Source organism: Micrasema longulum, unplaced genomic scaffold (assembly GCF_059751315.1).
Source record: "Micrasema longulum isolate JH-2025_06_02 unplaced genomic scaffold, ASM5975131v1 h1tg000215l, whole genome shotgun sequence".
NCBI lineage: Eukaryota > Metazoa > Arthropoda > Insecta > Trichoptera > Brachycentridae > Micrasema > Micrasema longulum.
This window is the reverse complement of record NW_028277420.1, coordinates 955136-971147: the sequence shown is the minus strand read 5'-3', so window position 1 is coordinate 971147 and position 16012 is coordinate 955136. Positions and strand designations below refer to the sequence as shown.

The following is a 16012-nucleotide window of genomic DNA, read 5'->3' as shown; positions in this document are numbered from 1 at the left end:
AAGTTTGCCGTCGTTTGTCAGCATCGTAAATTCGAATTTTCTACCCCTAAATAGATTACTAGCCACATGTACGGAATGCTACTGACAGGACAGCCAAAGTACTTTTCGAAAAAATACATTTGGGACTGTAGGAAAAATAAAGGACCATTTATCAAACTCGGAAGACAAAAACCCCCTGGAAACTGAGGCAGTTTATAAACTGAGCTGTCAAAGATGTAACAAAAGGGTACATCGGATAAACAGGGCAGCAAAGAAAAGAACCGACGAACGCAAAAGAGCATGTAAGGTTGGGCACCATGAAAAAAAACACAGGACATTGTTTTGCATTCGAACCAAAGATTCTGCATAAACGAAAATTAAAAGAGGCCATTGATATTCACAAACACCCTGATAAAATAAACAAAGAAGACGGGCTTAAATTAAACTCAACGTGGTTGCCGGCACTATACGCGAAAAAATGACATGGAATGTGCCCACCCCGACTGCGACACGGTACAAATTACTAGTAGATAAACTAAAGATGGCTCCTCCAGGAATCCAATTTTCACGGGGCCGGGAAAATCTACGTACCGATCAAAATAGGTACAACGAGTATATAAGAGCACATTTCATACACAACTGATTTTTTCAAGGTGAAGTTAACTTGTAAAGAAAAGAGACCACGAGACCTTTAAACCAAATAAAAATAGGTTAAGTAAACTCATTGCCCATATCACATTTCTATAATAATTTTAATACAAAAAAAAAATCCTGGTTTTTTTAGTACAAAACGTCCATATTTATTAAAATGATCAGACAGATATGTTAAAAAAAGCTCACAGAATTAAAATTTAAATTCCAACGTTTGAAAGTTTGACCATTTTGTCAGCTGATTAAGAAGTGAACATGTGCAATTAGCTTATATCATCGAGTCATTTTTTTATGAATCTGCGTAGGACAAACTTGCCGCTTCGGTTCACCCTAAAGATGGCTGGCCTCTGTAATGGATGTGAAAACATCACAACAATTTCACATGCACAAATTTATCCAAAATTCCGAACACTCCACAGGTTTTGACGATATTCAAATTTAGTGGTAAAAAAATCCAGTTAAATATTGACAAACATCAGTAGCTCTCTGGCCGTCTCATTGTTAAACTAGTTCTGGTGTCAGGGGACAGTTAGACCAGGTTCTTTTGTATCCATGGGATATAGTGAGACACCCTGGTGTAGACGCCCGGGTAGCCTGGCTCGCCGCACTTGTTCCCGAAGGAGACCACTCCTATCTGCAGCCAGCGGCCCGAGGGACCCTTCAGCATCAGGGGACCTCCGGAGTCGCCCTGCAATTTGGAGTAGTACAATAATTCATTAGGAAAGATACTTGTGTATTAAAGTAAAACATTAAGTTGGAAAAAAATAACTCTTCAGTCACTTCAACCGTATTTAATCTTTTTTAGGGGTAATGTTTAATTATGTTCGCTATATCTTGCGTAGATTGATGTGTTTTTAATTAATTTTGTTTGGTGTTTACGCCCAATAGAAATTTTTACACCAGGCAAATATGGTTAGTACATTATATATATTGGAAGTTAAACATATTAACTTAAAGGACAGACACAAGGAAAATCAAGGAAATAAAACATGTGACATTAAAAAAAAGGAAATTTAAATTCACAATAAGATATATTCAAAGGTTAAAAGGTATGATAAAAAGTAAGGAAATCATACGATTTTGCAATTTTAAACCGCCGTTCTTTAAAAATATCGCCATCAAAACATAAACAACCATTATTGGATAAAAATAAAAAGGTATTTCTGATTTTAAATCCTCAATACGATACTTACAGAAATCTTATTTAACATATTAAAAACTATTTTCTTAATCAATTAGATTTCAAAAATAATGTTTTCAAGTAGGACTGAGTCCGCTAATTTTCATAAGGTTTAAAATCTCGCAACTTGGCGCACCATGTTGGATATGAGCTTTCTCTTCAAAATTGTTAATAACCTAATTGATAGCCCAGAAATTGTTAGAAGCATTTCATATCGAGTTCCTTTCCATAGAACTTGTCAATCTGTACTCTTCGACAGTCCTAACTCAAGGACTAATTAAATGAAAAATAGCACTCTTCGAAGAATACAGATTACCCACAATGACAGTTTTAGTGACATCGACATATTACATTGTAAATACCATATTTTTATCAGATCTGTTAAAGACATTTTAAATTTATCTCCTGCTTAGCTTTTAACTTTTAATTTTGACTTTTAATTTTTATCTTTCAATTTTTAATTTTAACTTTTACTTTTAATTTTAACTTTTAATTTAAACTCTTAATTTATACTTTTACATATGTACATCTACTACCTGCATCTAATTAATTTTTGTTGGTCATGATTTTTTACTAAGAAATATAAATTTTCATGGAAGCAGAGAGAAAGGGGAGGTAAGTAGAGTTGGAGCTATACAATGTCTTCTCCCTTTTATTTACTTTTTATTAATTATTTATACATATATTTTTTTTTGAACTAATTGTTTTTTCCTCTCTCCTCCTTCATTCATAATAAATTAATGTGAAATCTGTAATTGGTCTTACTTTTTTTTATTGTTCTTTTTTACCTTGTTTTTATATAAAGACTGTACGATTTCCTTAATAAATAAATATTTTTTTAAAAACATCTAAAAATATACGTAACTAAAATATAAACGATGTATAGTGGTCGGAGCGTTTTTCTACCATGCAAGAGATCTCGGGCTCGATTCCCAACATGGTTTACATGAAATATTGATTTAAACAGGTGTTTTTACACTAGAATATTTCATAGTCCCTGGACTGGAACCTGAAACCTAAGAATGATCATCTTACCTTTATGTAACAGAAATGATCAAGATACGCTGCGATTGGTGTAGCAATGCAGTGCCATATGCGGAATATAGGTGTGGAAAGGAAATGATGATGAAAATATTTACCTTTCGACCGGCAAATTACGCCATTTGACATTTAGACTAAACTTAGGTACATTAGTACTCATATTAAAAAACTAAGTATATAAGTCCAATTTGTTTTAGTTAATTAAAGATAAAATTAAATACAAAATATATTAAAGAGACATTTTAAATATATTTTATAGAAAAGAAATACAAGCATTTGATATCGCACAAATTTTGTTATGTTTTTAAAAAATATTAGGGTATATCATGTCGTTCAAAAAAATTACATGATTCAATTAATAATATTTATACAATCGGCATTAACTTCGTAACACTTGACGGTGAATTATTATACAAATAAAAACGTTTACTTTTTTAAAGAAAATTATGTAAAAGGGAATGTCAATTTTCCTAATATTTGTTATAATATATAAATATCGATAACTCCGAAGGCGGTTTGAATCCGGTTCTTGTCTATAAAAGTTTGGACAAAATCAAAATATTGTTGATAAAATCAGTTGGTCCAAGAAAAAGTTTAAACATTGGAAGGTATTTTCAGGCGTCGCCTAGTATAGTATGTAGGTGAAATAATTCGGTCAGAATCAATCAATAAACGATTCAGCTCTTTAACTTGAAGAATTGAAGGAATATAGATGCTCAAACATAGGCATAATGATGAATATTACACAGTTTGTAAAATAGCCAATGAAACTAGCTAATGACAGGTCATGAATCTTAAGAATGCCAAGATTTCCATATTCCCATCTATGAAATGTTCTGAATCTCCAATATTTTGGTTCAGACCTTATTTTATGGAATTATGCTTATTTTTTGTTTTAAAAAAATAATATTTTCGTTGTAAATATTTCAAATATTATGCAAAATGTTCTTAGAAAAAAATTGAAGCTCATATCGGCCATTCGACACCATTAGGCCATGTGCAACTGGTCCTAGGAATGTCAAGTTTTTCACGAGAAGTTTTAGTTCCATATCAAAACCCCGATCACAATGGGAAGTTCACATTTATCTTCAATTTTATCTACATAGTAAAATTAAGTTTTCTGTATGAAAAGCTGAATATGCCAACAATTTTTTCTTCTAAACATGTACAATTATAGGTTACCGACGAAGATACTTTAGATGTTCATGTAAATATACTCATTTTCGTACAAAAATATAGTTTTTTTTTATATAGTCGAAGATAACTCTGTTTACTTCCTATCGCAATTGGGGCCCTCGTACTAAATGTATTGCCCACCTGGCAGGCGTCCACGCCGCCCTCCGAGTAGCCGGCGCACACGAAGCCTTCGGAGATGGGCTGGAAGTAGGCGCGGTCGCAGTCCTGGTTGCGCCACACGGGCAGCGCGGCCTGGCGCTGTGCCGTGGACTCGCGGCCCCCGTAGCGCGCCGTGCCCCAGCCCACCACGGTGGCGCGCCGCCCCGCCCACAGCTCGCCGGCCAGCGCGGGCGGCGGCAGGCACAGCGGGATCACGTACTTGCTTTTCTGCACGCGGCCTGCGAACATCAGGAAGATAAGGGTTTTGTGAAGGATCAGTGGTAATATGATTTCTCGTGAGTTCGATAGGATCACGTTAGGATCTGTGTTAGGACTTTACTAGTATTGTCTTGTTGATTTTTTTTCAAGCCAATCAATAAGCTTATGGAAGCCCTAACAGATTGGCATTAAATAAAAATACAATATTTTCAAGTGCACTATAAGTACCTATATTTATGATTTTATTTCATTAAAATATATGTTTAAAAAGTTACAGTAAAATCGTGGTATTCAGTTTAAACACTCTCCTAAAAAAATGTTGGTTTGTGACATTTGAGGTTTTGAGAAAAAAGTATTCAATTGTTTTTCTTTCATTGTTTGAATGCGTGATGCATTGGGTGAATTCTTTCAATGTTTCCTATATATGGGAGTTTAACGGTTTTGTGTCATTATTTATTTTGTTTGCCTTACTACGTTCTTCTTACTTTCCTAGTGGGATCAGGGAATAATTAAAATTCTCAGATTTTCAAGGCCTTTTAGATGCACATTGAGTTTTTCTGGGTTATTGTGCCGTGTGTAACGTTATCTACTTAGGATTTGTACCGTGTCACAATCGTTGCTGTATGCGGCTTATCTGTATCGTTTCACAGCCTACCCGTTCCGATTACTTTGTAACTGGGTAACAGGATGATCATAATGGCACCTCATACTTACTTACTTATCGGATCCGGAATTGAGACCTTGCCACTCCAGTGTGCAGCGACAGATATCGCCTTATCAGTGGCCATCCTCAAATCATCATTTTTACAAGTTAGCTGTATTTGTGGACACCGCAGCAGATGAGGATCATTCTGCACCTCTGCACAATCGCAGTTCTTGACCTCTCCCTCCAGAAAACCCCACCTGTTGATTGTATTTTCTCCTAGTCACCCGTGCCATTAGTTTGTTAAGAACTTTCAACTTAAGGAAGTCCAAACTGTTGGCGGAGCATTTTTTTGCAGGGGTCCCCAAGTCAGTTGTGACTTTGAGGAAACCCATTCTCTATCCCAATCTCAGAGAAGCCGTTCGATGGTCAAAAAGGAATGTCTAGGGTCATGGATCTGTTTGTGTCTCTCGGTGTCCGCTGCTACATTTCTCCTGATGTTGAGTGGAGCAATTCCTATTGTAGGATATTGTTTGTTCACTGGTGTGGGCTTAAGGCAGCCGGATACCAGTCGCGCCATTTACAGCGATATCCACTTGTTTGGCGTGTACTGACATCTGCCAAACTAAAACAAGCGGGCTCTGCTGCGGAAACGCACAGACTCAAGGAACAAGGCCAAGGCGCATCTCATTATCTTGTTCAACAACAACAACAACAACAACAACAAACCATCACGCCGTTTCTCCGTAGGGGTAGGCAGAGAGGATAGAACGCCATAACACTCTATCTTGGCATACAGACCTCGCTTCCTCTACATTCATACATCTTCTTGTGCACGCATGCCGATTATTCCTACTTTTGACATGTCCATCTTCAAGTATTTGATGGACTTGATCGTGCCATGTCTTACTCGGTCTTCCTCGTTTTCTGCATCCATCAACATTTGCATCGTAGATCCTTTTAGCCGTTCTTTCGCTGTCCATTCGCTCTACATGTCCAAACCAACGCAGCACCCCTTCTTAATTCTGTCAATAATGCATGTCTCAGCCTTACACACTTCACGGATCTCGACATTTGTGCACCTATCATACATCGTTTTACCACACAGTCGCCTGAGGGATCGCATTTCGACAGCATTTAACCTACTTTCATCATTATTTTTCCAATTCCATACTTCGCTCCCATACATTAGAGTTGGAGTCTTGTTCATATTTTGTAAATCCCGATCGCTTCTTTTACCAATCGAGTTTGGTGACTCTTTGGCTCCGTAAGATTATCGGCTCGAAGGAAAACTTAGCATAGAAAAAGTAGTCGAGCCTACATGCACTCATGTGCTTTCTTACTCTCGTTGTATTTTTTTCTGGCAGTCTGCCAGATGTATTTATTTAGCTTGTAAACACTGTCGCCCTGTTTTTTTTTTTATTCGAAATAAAATTTAAAAATTAATATCTATTAACAAAGTTGAAATAAAACCATTGTTAGAAAATATGAAATTCTAGACTTTTTCAAAACTTAATGACATACTTGTTGATATTTTGTCGCAAACTCCATTTTGTGGCATCAAGCTTAAATTTGGGTAGAAACATAAGCATCGTTGCTAAAACGTGTACATCGTATTTGTATAAGATATTGGAAATGAAATATGTGTTACCATCTAGGACGAGGATGGCAATGTCGTTGTAGAAGCCGACCCTGGAGAAGCTGGGGTGGGCGCGGACCTCCGTGACGCGGTAGGTGACGGGACGGGAAGGCTCATCCTCACTCTCCAAGTCCACGTCTCCTAGCCGAACTGTAAACTGGCGAGCTGCAAACCTGGTGACGGTGAAAGATAAATAATCAAATAACGCATTCCCTTAACCCGGCGTCAATTAATCTATTTTACACTACGCCATAAATGAACCGGGTTTAGGACACCCATAATTAAGAATACGTGATTTATCATTTTACATTTATATATATTTTTATTTCTCGCATAGATAAACTGAAATATACATTCCATTATTGGAATATTTTTAAAAAAGCGTTTTTATTTTTAATAGGCCGTTTATTCAGTAAATTGTGAAGCCATGTAAAAAAAGAAACGATTAAAACATTCTTCCAATAACAATTTCTTTAAAAATTCAAATGAACTGAGATTCAAATAAAAACACAGTTTTGTAAGCTGTCTTTATAATACCAACCAAGTCTGTGTCTTAGCAGATGAAAAATATAAATCTGTGTGAGAAATACAACCAGAACCCTGCACGAGTGTTTTCGACTCGATGACTACTCTCAGATAAAAATACTAAAAAAGGAAATCTAGGAGAAAAATCCACTTCGTGATGTTGTAGTTGGCCCGTTTGCCTGCCTTGCTTGAGGTCTTGGGTTTGATTCCTGGAAAGGTTGACATTTAATATTTGTTTTTAAGATGGTTTTCCGCTGAAGTATGTTTTTTGAAATATTTGAGTCTCACGCCTCAGGAACCAGTCCAGTCCGTGTAACAGACGATCAAGAAACTCTGCATTTACCAAACAACGCAGTGTCTTATGTACCATCAAATGTGGGTAAAGGTTTCATAATGACGATATTACCAACTCTTTGTTTATCAAAAATAAATAAATGACAAAAGTTTCTTTCGAGGTGATTTATTTTGACCAAAAATGTATTCTTATTTTAAGTTTTAGTTTTTTGTCACCACAACAGGCCAGAGAGCCCAATTACAGTGAGTTACATACAGCACAGGACAGCCAGGCTTGAGAAAACTCGATTTTTTTTTCCTTACCGGGAATCAAACCCAGAGCCTTCCGTGCATGAGTCAAGTGCCTTGGCTCTAATTAAATTGATATGACTAATTAGTAATAAACATTTGACATACTCTAAATGAAAAATTGTTTAGCTTGTAATGTGGGTTTGCCCGTTTGGCTAGCATTCATGTAGCCTCAAGTTCCATGTCCAATAAGTCTATATTGAAAATGTCACCCGATATTTCATAATTTCACTCTCCTATTTTTTTATTATTTAATCTGCAACTAGTTTATTAATGCATTGCCTCGTTTTCCATTACGTACGGATAAGGGGAAAATCTGTACTCACGGCCTTTGCCTAGAATCTCTGGTACAATGAGCCGCCGTGAGGATGTGCCTGTCAGCCAACAAGGCTCCCCCGCACCAGAACTCGGTCCTCGTGGGTCCGCTCAGGAAGATGGCGGCCATCCACGGCCAGGCGCCGGAAGTTGCCTCAGTTCCTCCAACAACCCTGCCGGAACTCCATTCCGGTTCACCACAATCTTTAAAACAAATGGTTCAGTGAATATGCACCCATATTTTTTATGCTTTTACGTAATGTGATTCATAACTTTTTGAACGTTTATTTTGAACAAAATACAATAAAGATTTCCTGCATCAGTGACCTCAAAATTCTGTAAAAATACTTTTATTTCATAGCCTAAAACCGAAAAGATTTTATTTAATTTTATCTGTATAGCTTTTTATCCTCAGTATGTTCCTTGCCTTTAACATCATTATGTTTAAACAAAATCAACTTTATAGATTAATGAATGTGTGATACTTAAATGGCAGTTTTTGAATGACTTGGATTAAAAATAAAGTAAAAACGCTAAATCGAAACATTATCTAGACTCACTTCCTATTCTGATTTCTATCAAATCGTAGAAATCCATTTGCGTGATTTAAATATGATTACATCCATATATTTCAAATCCTAGTTTCACTTTTAAACGCGGAAAGACAACAGTATTTCTAATCTTACGTAACTAAAATAATGATCGATGATCGCCTTACCTTCTGGATTAACATAATTTGTGAAGTTGGTGGCTGCCGTGTTGTTGTAAATGGTGGCCGCTTGCGTGCTGAAGGTGGTCGGCCGGACGGTAGTGGGCCGAGCGGTGGTGTACGGGGGTCTGGTCACTGGAGGGGGCCTGGTCACGGGAGGAGGCCTGTACACTACGGGGGGACGCCTTGTGGTCACCGCGTGTGCTATGGTAGGCCTACTAGTGGTCAAAACAGTTGACCCTGAAATCGGCAGCTCGTTAAACCCTACTCCCAACTCAGGGCAGCATACTCCAGGAACAAATAAACTCTTGAAACAAAGACTCTGTCTTAAATTTCCAAGATTCAAAAGCAATTGAGGACAATTACTCAAGTCTTCGCATGTACCAGGTTTTCCTTCTGGAGTTGTGCACGACCTCGATCCACTGTCAGTTCTATCTGTTAATTTCGTCACAAACGGAGCAATTTTTTCGGTAACATTTTTTCCCAATACGTTTTTGCTAATAGTATAAAGTGCGTTTGGGAGATTGTTATCTTTATCGCCGCTATCATCGTCCTCTTCGTCGTCATCATCGTCATCATCATCATCGTCATCATCATCATCTTTTTCATCTACCATATCAACGAGATAGTGTCCAACAGTGTTGATTGCTCCGAGTGTTTCGGAAATTTTTGAAAAGGCGGAGTCGGACAGCAACCTCCCTTCATTGTTTTTTATTGCTCCTCCAGCAACTCCCAAAGCTTTATTTGTTTCTACATATTCTTGTGCATCACTTCTATGAACTCTTTTATTACTTTCTAACTCGTGAGTTGAAGCCAGCCCGGGAATTTTGTCAGTATTGAGAGTAAGTGAGTCACCTGTTGACTCTTTTAGAGAAATATTTTGAGGTATTACTTGCGGAATGGCGATTTTTTCAATTTGGGAAATAGTTTGAGAGCTGCCTATGGGATCTTTAAAGGGAATGTTTTGAACTATAGTCTGGGAATTGATAAACGGAACTCCGAGTGGTGTGCTTTGCACGACGATCTGGGGGTTGGAGTAAAGACTGTTGACGGTATTGTCTATCCTCGGGGGATCATCGTGTGGAGTGTAGTAGGGGTGACTCTGAGGATGCTGGTGGGGGCTTACGAAGCTGATCCTGGGCTGCTCGTAGTATTGTATTTGTGGCTGATGCTGGAAGGGGGGCCAACCCGGAGCTGAGGGAGAGAGGCCTCCATTGTGGAGTGGCCACTGAGAATACTGGAAGGAATGCACTGTGAAATGTTTAGATAACGATAAAAAAATTTACTTACAAAAAGGAAATATCAAATCTAACGATTTGATATTTCGTTTTATTTATTATAGTTTAATAATTAATTTTAAATGCGTACCTACCCTGACGCTTATTCCTGAGTCCCTGACTGCCTGAAGTAACAGAGATAAGGAAACCTGTGGAAAAAACTAATTGTTAATAATAGTTTTAAGACAATTTTATTTAGAAAAGGGGTCAATGAAACATTTTTTTTGAATTACTAAATTCATAAAAAATCTAATTATTTTTAAAAATATTTTTTTTTATTTTTTTTATTTATTTTTTTTTATTTTTTTATTTTATTAGGGAAATCAACAGTTCTACATACATATTTTTAGTAAACAAACAGATATAGTGTATAAACTCAGAACCAATAACAGATTTCCACATAGTATACAAAGTTAGTAAAGAATATATATATTACATATCAAATAAATACATACAATTTATACATATAAAAATGTTATTTTCAAGTACTCAATAATCAAAGATTTTTTAAATATTAATTTTAAGAACATTAAATTACTGTAAATTGGGCGGGATAAGGACAAAAATGCTTGAAGAGAGGATAAGGAGGGGGGGGGGGGGAGATGTACATATTTATTATTATAATGTCTACTAAGTTACATAATACATTTTTAGTTTAAATTTTAAATCTGACAGAGTGATGTTTGTATAATCTATATTTTTAAATTTTGTATTGTACATTGAAAAAGTCCTACGAAAAAAAGCATTTTTAACATACGATGTTTTACTTGTTGGTACATGAAACAGGTGGTACCGTCTACAAATCCTGGCTGGCACATGTATTGTTATTAAACCAGCAGCTCTGTACAGTCAACCATTCCTGTCACAATTTTGTAAAGCAGTAGTTGGTCCGCACACACTCTGCGGTATTGTAGAGAAATGATTCCATGGAAGGTGGAGGCAGTGAGAGTAGATACATAAGAAATACCGGTTTTGTATTTAAGGTACTTTATAAATTTGATTTGAATATTTTCTATTCTACTTATATAAATGGCATACTGGGGATTCCATATATGAGAGGCGTATTCCAAATGGCTTCTGACAAATGTATAATATAATGAAATAAGGGCCTTTGGATTATCAAAGTGTTTACTCATTCGAATTATGAAACCTAACATGCTCAATGCTTTGGAGGTAATTTTATTGATATGCGATTCAAAAAGTGGTTTTGAGTCTAAAACAATCCCAAGATCTTTAATTTCGTGCTTTCTCATTAGTACATTATTGTTTAGTTTGTAATCAAAATTAAGAATTTTTCTTTTCCTTGTGAATGTAATACAGACACATTTATTTATATTCAAAAACAGTTTATTTTCAATACAATAGTCAGTTAGACGATTAAGATCGTCTTGAATCATTAGGCAATATTCTTGAGATTTAACTTTAGCGTATATTTTCATATCATCGGCATAAAGAAGAAATTTTGAATAACGAAAGCAAACATCAATGTCATTTATATATATATAAGAAATAATAGGGGACCGAGTAGACTTCCCTGGGGAACACCAGAGGAGATTTCTGCCCAGTCAGATTTATACCCACCAATTACTACCGATTGACATCGATTACTAATATATGATATCAGCCAGCGCAGAAGATCACCATGTATACCTATAGCCAAAAGTTTGCGTGTTAAGACTGAATGGTCAACTTTGTCAAAGGCTTTGCTGTAGTCAGTATATATAGCATCAGTTTGGAAACCACTTTCCATTGTGTTTAAAATATCATTTGTAAATAAAGTAAGGTTTGTAACGGTCGAGCGTCCGGAGAAAAAGCCATGTTGTTGAGGACAGATATAGGATTTTACTGCATGGAATAATTTTAAAAAAATTTATAAAAAAATTTTTTACGCACTAAGTAGTTTTATAATCTATATTGTCGGTGTCATTGTCATTGTCAGGCCATGCCTACCATGGAAGAGCCCTAGTGTTCGATTCCCAACATGGTGGAAATTTTTATTTAAAATACTGTTTTCTCCCTGGACTGGTACCTGAAGCGTAAGACTGATCATCTTACCCTAATGTAACAAAAATGATCAGGATATGATGCTATCGGTGTACCAATGCAGTGCCTTTTGCACCATTGGGTGCGGAAAGGGAATGATGATGATTATCTATATCTTAGCATCTTCTATATTTTAAACTACTATATTAAAGTATTTATAAATTAATAGGTTTTTCTTTTTTGTTCTCTCATTATGTTGAAGTAATTAGATTTTGTAAGGTAAAAGCGACTGCGTGTTGTGAAAAATAAATAAAACAGCCGTTGTAATAAATAAATAAATAAATGTATCAAAATTGTTGCATTAAATGTTTTGTAACCTTCATCATTATCACACCAGTAGACTTTGAAAATGCAGTAAAAATTAAAAGCATCCTAAAATCCTAAGAAGATTTTTATTTAAACGCAACGATGCTCATTAGATTTAGAGATTTCTGTCGTGTTTGGAAGGATTATTATGATTTTGATTTTTTATTGATTACCAAAAGCATTTGATTCAGTTGAAAAATGGGCAAATATCGAGGTTTTACAAAATGCAAAAATAGATATATACAACTAATAAATTTTATTTCTGAAAATGCAACGATGACTGTTAAAATTGATGACGACACTTAGACTGAAAAAATACAAAAAGGTGTGCGACAAGGTGACACAATTTCATCAAAGCTATTTACGTTAGCCCTCGAAGATATATTTAAACCCCTCAGCTGGGATAACAAGGGGCTGAAGATAGATGGCACATATCTAAGTCACCTTAGATTTGCTAATGACATAATAGTTATAAGTGAAAGCATCGATGAATTGAGTCTAATGATTAATGAATTGCATGAGGCTCCTAATAAAATCCATCTGAATATGAACATTACTAAAACAAAAAATATAAGTCCAGAAAAACAAGATCATCACTGTTAACAATAAAAACCTCGAAATGGTAGAGGAATATATATATCTTGGACATAAGATAAAACTGGGGAAAGGAAACCAAACGGCGGAACTAGAACTGAATAGGAATGAGTTGGGCAGCTTTTGGAAAACTTAGGCACATACTTAAAAATAAAAAGATTCCGATTTGTCTGAAAGGGAAAACTTACGAATCATGCATACTGCCAGTGTCTACATATGCATTAGATACCATGGCCCTCACAAAAATAAACGTAGAAAAGCTCAATTGCACACAGCGATCCATGGAAAGATCCTTGCTTTGTATAAGCCTAAGAGATAAAATAAGAAATGAAGAAATTAGGAACAGAACCAGAATAACGGATATTATGGATCGCGTAGCAGGACTGAAATAGCAATGGGCAGGACATGTTGCGAGACATGACCCACAAGATGGACCCCTAAAATTTTAAGATGGGGGCTTTAGTAGAATAAACGAAGCGTCGAAAGACCTCAAAAAGATGGTCCGACGACATAGCTGCTATAGGGGGTAAAAATTGGCTGCAAGTAGCAACCGGCCAAGAAAAATTGAAGCATATGGAAGAGCAACAATGCTTGAGTATGTCCAAATGCTTGCAGACTGGCTGGATTTCCTCCCTAGGGAGTAATTCATATTTAAATTTATTTCAACAGAGACGGAAAACATTTTTGAGAAGTGAATATGGAAGTCTAGGCATTTACAGGGCTTATGACCTGTCATTGGCTGGTTTAAGTGGCCACTTTACACACTGTGTAACATTCACCATTCTGCCTATGTTTGAACATCCACATTTCCTCAACTCTTCCATCTGTTGACTTTTGTGAAGCAAAAGAGCTGAAACCTATATCACGTGGGTGAGATTCATCCGGCTGAACCAAATCACCTACTAGGCAACGCCTGAAAAGAATTTTCCAATTTTTACACTTCTTCTTTTACCAGGTAGTTAATTCAACAATGTTTGAGTGTGTCCAAATGCTTGCAGACTGGCTGGATTTCCTCCCTAGGGAGTAATTCATATTTAAATTTATTTCACAGAGAGGGAAAATTTTTTTGAGAAGCTGAAATATTTTCCCTCTCTGTTGAAATAAATTTAAATATGGAAGAGGCCTATATCCAGCAGCGGAGTACAGAAGACTGAAGAAGAAGAAGAAGAAGTCGTGTTTGGTAAGTATTATAAGCGTTCTCGTTCACCTCACTTAATAATGCATAGGACACTGCATCGGTACATCAACCGCAGTGTATATTTATCAGTTTTTGTTATAAGAAGGTAAGATTACGTTCAGGTGCCTGTCCAGGGACTATGAAATATTTTAGTGTAAAAACACCATATAAATAAACATTTCATTTGAACCGTGTCGATAATCTAAACCACGACATCGGCAACAGCATTTGATTAAACTTTTGTGACAGTGGAAGAAATGTCTGTTGGAAGCTGATACTACAAACTCAATTATTGGTACATAAGAGTCTTAGAATATAACCACTGTATCTACTGTCATAACCGCATAGTAGTCGGTAAACGGTCGATCCATTGAGTAATATCAATTATTTGTAAGTGGGATACGAGTATTCTATCGTAAAAACGTGCTAACATGACCGGTACCTATTGAACATAACGTGCAGATCGATTAACAAGTGTTGGCACGTTCACTAAACTCACACAAACGCATTTAAAATCTACAGGGTAGAGATTTTGATAAGGTTATATTTGATTGTAGTCAAATGTGCTATCTTTTTTTAAATCTCTGTTGGATTGGAGGGTTGTGTACATGAAAAAAAAAACAATCGGCTAAGATTGTGTAATAGATGTATTCATTTATTTTTACAAAAGAACATTTAAACGTAGTTATGCAAAAAGCAGCCAGTCTACAATTTCGAAAAAATGAGACATTGGTGTTATCGGCTGCAGTAAGATCAATTCTATGTTCTGCTGAAAACAGCCAGACCGCTTTCTGACAAAAAACTGTAAAAATCACCTAATGAAAATAGTGCCGATCACAAAAACGGTATTTCTCAATTTGCAGAAAACACCCACAGGACTAGAAAAATCTTACGGTACTTTAAAATTCATTTCCACTGTTTAAATACACAAAAAGATGCTTGTTTGTAATACCAAAAAAACTAATGTATTCATTGATAATCATTTGTCAAAGTCAAAAACATTCCAACTGTTGTGTAGATTTGATAAGTCACTCTTCTCACAAAGGTGCTATTATCTCAGTTTCACTTTTCTATGGCTAGCTGCTTTCTGCATAACTGCGTTCATTTTTATTTAATATTTTATGTTCATTATGATGATAATCAAAATTATTACATCTTAATTAAAATGCATAACACAAGTTATATTTTTATATAAGATTGTTTTAAGTATAGTATGATTTGATTTCAATAACGGGATTTATTGTTTTTAAATCAGCGTGTATATATATATTTACTCCCATATAACTCGTACTGTGCATTTTAATTAAAATAATAAAAATACGCATATTGTTTTATTTTACTTTTATTTTTAATTTTTACCAGTGACCGGGTTTCGTCGTGACGGACATTGTCAGACTGGTAGAAATGTCAGTAGAAAAACTAAATTTATTTTACTGTGCATTTTTTTTACACTGTATTAATAATTAATTAAACCATTGTTATTGTTTGAATGAACACGAAATATCAAACAAAAAATGAACTTGTTAAAATAAAAATATTTGGCATTGACTGATTTTTTTTTCAAATACTAACCTACCCTCTAATCCAAAAGAGATTTTTTTTATACATAGCACATCTGACTAAAGTTGAATATTAAGGTTTTTTTAATCAACATTATGTACATTGACAATGCGTTCGTGTAAGTTTTGCAAACGTACCAGCACAGATAATCTACCTATACATACATGATTAGATTAAATCAGCAAATATAATTATAAACCAGCGTTTTTAATGCATAGTTTGACACACATACATTTT

General features: G+C 35.6%; 1 protein-coding gene across 1 annotated transcript; it reads right to left on the bottom strand.

Moving 5' to 3' along the window:
- Positions 1-464: 464 nt before the first annotated feature.
- Positions 465-10033, bottom strand: LOC148283629 (proclotting enzyme). The gene is made up of 6 exons (XM_088243568.1): positions 10028-10033; positions 8915-9983; positions 8121-8328; positions 6700-6860; positions 4169-4425; positions 465-1318 (listed from the first exon to the last, which is right to left on the bottom strand). The coding sequence occupies exons 1-6, from the start codon at positions 10031-10033 to the stop codon at positions 1160-1162; spliced, it is 1860 nt and encodes a 619-aa protein (XP_088099694.1). The 3' UTR covers positions 465-1159.
- Between the last annotated feature and the right edge of the window lie 5979 nt (positions 10034-16012).

Coding starts and splice junctions, on each gene's coding strand:
- LOC148283629 (XM_088243568.1), bottom strand. Junction 6,861..8,120: donor AGAGATTCTAGGCAAAGGCC/GTGAGTACAGAT, acceptor CACCGTCACCAG/GTTTGCAGCTCGCCAGTTTA. Junction 1,319..4,168: donor GCGGCGTGGACGCCTGCCAG/GTGGGCAATACA, acceptor TCCAAATTGCAG/GGCGACTCCGGAGGTCCCCT.